The sequence below is a fragment of the Apaloderma vittatum genome, unplaced genomic scaffold, assembly GCF_000703405.1.
Source record: "Apaloderma vittatum isolate BGI_N311 unplaced genomic scaffold, ASM70340v1 scaffold23710, whole genome shotgun sequence".
Taxonomy (NCBI): Eukaryota; Metazoa; Chordata; class Aves; order Trogoniformes; family Trogonidae; genus Apaloderma; species Apaloderma vittatum.
The window spans coordinates 11,911-17,491 of record NW_009695403.1 but is presented as its reverse complement, the minus strand read 5'-3'; the positions used below and the strand labels follow the sequence as shown (position 1 = coordinate 17,491).

Sequence of the window (5,581 nt, the reverse complement as noted above, 5' to 3'; positions counted from 1 at the left end):
GGATGTCCTCAAGGCAGAGGTACCTAGAGGCCCCACACTTCTGGGCAGGGGCTGAGCCCCGTGTCCCGACCCACATCCCGCTCATCCGGGAGGATGCTCAGGTTCCCCCAGAGGAGGTTGTGCCCCAAAGCATTACTACTCTCTGCTGCCAAATTAGCTCCACACCAAATGCACGAAGCTCTAAAAAGGAGCGAGCAGATCAGCACAGGGGAATTGGTGCTTCTCGCAGGAAGCCTCATTCTTGGAGATCTTCCTCCCTGCCTGCCTGCACTCCCGGGGGCACAGACATCCTGGCTGTCCTGGGACTGCCACCCCTCTTCTTGCTCAGGCAGGCTTGCCTGCATCCTCCTATTGTCCCCACTGAGTCCGTCTGCATTCCCAAAGCTTTCCAGGCCGGCTGGGGATACCCCAGCTCAGGCATCTTCCCTGGAGATACCCCTTGAGGCTGGGCTTCATTTCCCTCTGCTTCATCCCTTTGGATTTCTCCGTTCCCTCCTCCGCAGAAGCGCCTCTGGTTCATCCCTTCGGATGCACATCAACTGCAAATGCACATCTCGCTTTGGGAGAGAGATTAACTCAAGAGATTCAAACCAGATTTTGATCTGCAGTCTTAATAAAGCACTTTTCAGCTAGGAAGAGACTTCCAGGCTAGTTCTGTTGGCTGGGCACACCCCGCAGCTTTGGGACTGTCTTGCCCATGTTGGCTCTGGATGTTGTTTGGGTCAGAAGCTTCCTTTTGCCTTTGCTGAGCTCTTACTGCAACTTAGAGCTTGTCTCGGCTGTGTTCTCTATTCCTGGGTATAAACAACAACAGACAACAGCAGCCACGGCCCAAACTAAGCAGGGACAGGCACAAGGAGCACCAGGGGGTGCCTGGGCTCTCCACTGTGTGTATGGCCAGCGGGCAACTGCTGAGAAGCCAAATCCATCCTTGCTTCCCCAGCACGCCTGTGCTCTACAAGCCCTGCAAAAATAATGTCCTCAAGCAGAGTTTAAGGCAGCTTTTATAATGCCTTAACCTTTACAATAGAAGTGGAGAGGAGGAAGGAATTCCATTGGTATTGAGAATTTATTTTGAGCCTCCTCACAAGGAGCTGTGCCATCCCTCTTTTTGTCCCTGCCCCAGCCCCGCAGAGAAGCACAAAGGCTGGAAATCGCTTTCCGAGGTCCACAGACACAGGAGGTGTGGAGAAGCTTTTCATTCCACACAAAGGTGTCACCTAATTAGGGAGCAGCCAGAGATCAAGCTGCTACAGCCAGCTACAATCTTCATCACGGCAGATGCTCTGGGGATCGACAGGCAACTTCCCAGCCCATTAACCCTGCCTGCCACCCAGCAGTCTGCACAGCAGCTAAAGTGCACTTTGCTTTCAGGAGCAAGTTGCTCCTGGGAGAAACTTCCCCTCAAACAACTCCTGCTCCAGGGGAGAGGGCATCCCCACAAGAGCGGTGAGGCAGAGCAGTGTGCCATTGAAAACAGGGATCCCCAGGAAAACTGGGGTGCCAGCTGACAGCTTTGCAGAGGCAGGAGCTGGGGTTGCACCCATGTGTGTGTACCCCAGGCAGGGGTGTGCATCCCACCACGGGGGCTGAGGGGGATGTCAAGGGCTGGGCTCAGCTGCTCCTGCATGTTCTCTGCTGACAGGCTTTTCTGTCAGATTTCAATTGGAGCTATGAAATAACATCAATTCCTGGGTCTTTGAGCAGCATTTCAAAAGCATTTTAAGTATTCGAGAAAACAAAAACCTGAACTTTACCCTGTATCCAGCAGTGAAATTCAAAGGGGGACCTTTCTCTGCTGTTCAATACAATGAGATATGCTATATATAAACTCACAAACCAATCGGTAATTTCCAGAGTCATTAACTCTGCTGGAACTCTCCTTTCACTTCAGCTGAATTTGTTCAACTACTGAGTTAATGCACCGAAATCTCAGCGATAACTTTTTTAGAGATGTCAGGTTCAGTTTAATCCTCCTGGAAGGCGATAATATCAGTGAAGGCTTCAGCTCACTGTCTCGAGAAACCCTCCTACTCTAATTTCGGCGTGAGATGGAGTGCCCTGTGCTCGCCGTGCAGTGGGGATGTGACGGAGACCTCCCAAAAGGTGACACCGGCAGCAGGCAGGGTCATCCCCCCAGCCCAGAGCCCTCACACACCCCTTGGGCAGGAAAGCATTTTTTCTGACAGCCAGAGCATTTACACCCAAAAGAAGCCACAAAATCTCTACCAGCTATTTCTTCCACACAGGAGGGAATTACTTTTTTGTAAACTCGAAGCAAAATGCAAATAACCACGGTTCTGGAGACAAGAAAATTTATACACCTTTCCCAGGGGATAAGTAGATTATTATGAGATGTTATCACAGGCGTGATGAGGGAGCATGTGGGGAGGATTATAAGTTACCACTGGAGACTAAAATGCAATGTATCGGACAACCTGCAACAAGGGATTAGCTTTTGGATCCTTCATGTCACTGTCTCCTGCCAAGGGACACTGGACATACTGTGAGTTTTCTCTGCGCTGATGGTGATGGTTTGGAGGATTAATCGGAGTTGGGCAAAATCTGTGGCTTAGTTAAACCACCCTCACCAGCCTGGCTAGGCTCTTGTTCACAAATCAAGTAGCCTTAATTTGATTTAGCAGCAATCCCTTCAGCAGCCAGCTGCATTTGAATTAGAGTCACTTTAATTCTGAATGAAAAGTGGCCGTGCCCGGCTTAACCCAATTTCACTAACATCCAGCCAGCCTCCAGCTCTCTGTTTTCTAACTCCCTTTTACAAGACTGACTGCTGAAACTTCATCCCCTTCATCACCATCAGAAATGGAGCCGACAGCCCGAGCGAACACTCCATGGGATGCCCTGGGACTGCTGCCTGCCCAGATTCCCCATGGGAAGGATGGGGTACAAACTTGACCCTCTTTTCCAAAGGGGTGTTTTCGCAGCGAAAGGAATATATCATATGGGAGAAACACAAATAAGAAACAGAGGCAGAGCTTCCTGAGTAAACCTTGCAAAAACTTTTCCCCGCTCCCAAACCTTGCCATCACCCCAAAGGGCTTCTTGTCCCCTCGCACCAACGCTGAGGGGCTCAGCCCAAGGTGTTAGTGCAGAGCACTACCATTTCTGCGCTTTTCTTTCATAACCACTGATGTGAGCCCTGAAGTCTGGGCAAACGAAGGAGGATCTGTGCTTGTACAGAAAGCTTAAGGCTGTCAGACTTCTGTGATCAAACACAGCGGATCTGCAGGCTGTCCAGGCCTTACCACCAGGACTTGACACAATTTACATTAAATTATCTCTATTTCTTTTTATGTTTAGGGGAAAATGGAGTGTCTAGAGTGTCAGATAAATCTCTTTATCATGACTGCTCATCCCTAATCCATGGGAAACATTTCTTGTTCCTCTGACATCACTGCAAAGTCGTAAGTGACCATGTCCTTTACCCAAGCACAGCCCAGGTATGACGCTGCCAGGCAGGCAGCTGGGGATGAAAACATGGTGCTCCCACCCTGATTTTTGGCTTTTTCCAACACCAAAAAACCCCACATCAAAATCTCCCAGCAATGAGGAGGCAGAAGGGGTCCCTAGCAGAGGATGCTCAGCTGCGTGGAGTGGAACCCGGGAGAGCTGGAGGGGCAGGCCTGTCCTACCGTGCATCCCGCGGCTGTGGCGAGTTTGTGGGTGGAGAAGGGGAAAGCCTCGTTGCTGAGGTCGGTGTCGAGCACTTCTTGGAGGACAACGCGGCTGTGGGGAAACAGCAAAAGCAGCTGCAGTGAGAGGGTGTAGCTCGCCAGCATGCTCTGAAGGTTATCACTGGAACTTGCTTTTTCAGCTTGTTCTCGCTCTGAGAGGGAGCTGACATTGGTGATATGCGAGGCGGTGAGAGCCTCGAAAGAAATGTCAGTTCTCCAGCAAACAGAGCATTGCTTGGTGCCGTAGGGCTCACACCTCCCCTACCAACACAAGGACCTGGGCTGCATCTGAGCCCTCCCTCCCTCCCTGCATCGCTGTATCCATCCCTCCATCAGCCACGTCTCAGGGTGCAAGGAGGGGACCACAATTCCCTCCCCATACTCACCTCAGGGGACCCTGGATGCTCATCATGCCCAGCTCCTCCGAGCAGTCGAGGAGTTTGCACTGGAACCTCCTGTCCTGCAGCACAGCGGTGATGTGTGACCAGTTGTGCTGGGCCACAGCCCCGCCGATCGCCAGGTAGTAGCCGTCCCCTAGAAGACACCCCCCGGCAGCCTTTCAGGCTTGAAAGCATCGGGCTGGGGGCAATGCCCAGCTCAGCTCAGGGCCAGTTTTCCTCTCCAGAGGCTGAGTTTCAGCCCTGAGCCTCCCCAGTGTGTACAGCCCAGGGGAACTGCCAAGAAAAGAGGGAGGTTAAATAGTTCTGGGGCAAGGGAGGGCTTTGGGGCTCTGCTAACATCCATGTTGCTTTTTGCGGGGTTCAGCGGGATGAAAATCAATAACTGTTAAAATCTGGAAGAAGTAAAGGTGAAAAAAGCTGTTCAAGTCTTGGAGGTGCATGTGTGAGCATCACAGGAAGAGAAAAAACTCTCTGTTCCTTGAGCCCAACACAAAAGCATCTGCTCTTTTGTCCCAGAAGAGAGAAGATGCCAAAGTGTGGAGGGAGCTGGGAACTTCAGGTGGGAGCAGGGATTGCTGCAGTGCCCAAACCATAACCAGTGCAAGGGCTGCACCATATGGAGGGAGGAATTTCACCTCATCAGTAATCCTGGGTGAAAAAATCCCCAGGGATGGAGTTTGAGAGCTGATTAATACATAATCAATCTTCCCTCTGTCTTTCCTGCCACTGCAAATTTTTTCTCTGATAATCTGTCATAACTATAATAAGTGCAGCCACCTACTGTAATTGGAAAAATAGACTTTGCTGTGATTAAACTCCTCCATCGACCGACAAACGCTGCAGCTCAGTCATCCACTTCCAATCACCCCCTGCCCCCCATGAACACCCCAGACGAGAGGGATGCAGGACTCTCCCATGGGGAGAGACGAGCTCACCGGCACCCGATCATGTTGGGGCAAACATGAGGCTGGACCCACAGCACTCACCCCACCAGGCAGGGCAGCGCTGTCGGAGCCCAGCTCAGCATCCTCCTCCTCTGCTGCTGCTGCCTAATGCCATTTCTGCCCTCTGGGCTGACTGCTCTGCTCCCTTTCAGTTCCTTTTTATGGCAGCTGATAAGGACTTGGGGAGAGGTCAGATAACCCAATAACACGGATGAGCAGTGCAGGCCCCCAGGGGACGAGGGGGATAATCAGGTTACAGGCACCAAAGGATGGAGGTGGAAAAAGCCAGGTGGCTGCCATTAGGTAAATGCAATCACCCCTGCGCCTGCAGCCCCCACCCCCAACCTTGGTGGGGATGGAGGAGATGCTGGCAAACCTCAGATAGAACCTTCCACCACGGCTTCCCGGGACTGGAAATGACTTTGCATGCATTGACGCAGCTGAAAAAGGCAGCAGGAGAGGCTGGGAGCTGAGCTGTGGGAAGATAAACCCACCCAGCGATCCCCTCCCAGCCCCACAGTGGCTGCAGAAAACCGCCCGG

At 52.0% G+C, this 5,581-nt stretch overlaps 1 protein-coding gene across 1 annotated transcript in view; it reads right to left on the bottom strand.

Annotated features, from left to right (window-relative positions):
- Window positions 1-5,581, bottom strand: part of SARDH (sarcosine dehydrogenase) — a gene marked incomplete at its 5' end in the record, with an annotated part of 20,166 nt that overhangs the window by 3,060 nt on the left and 11,525 nt on the right. The window contains 2 exon segments of the mRNA XM_009871231.1: window positions 3,654-3,747; window positions 4,082-4,229. Coding sequence (XP_009869533.1) covers window positions 3,654-3,747; window positions 4,082-4,229 — 242 coding nt within the window.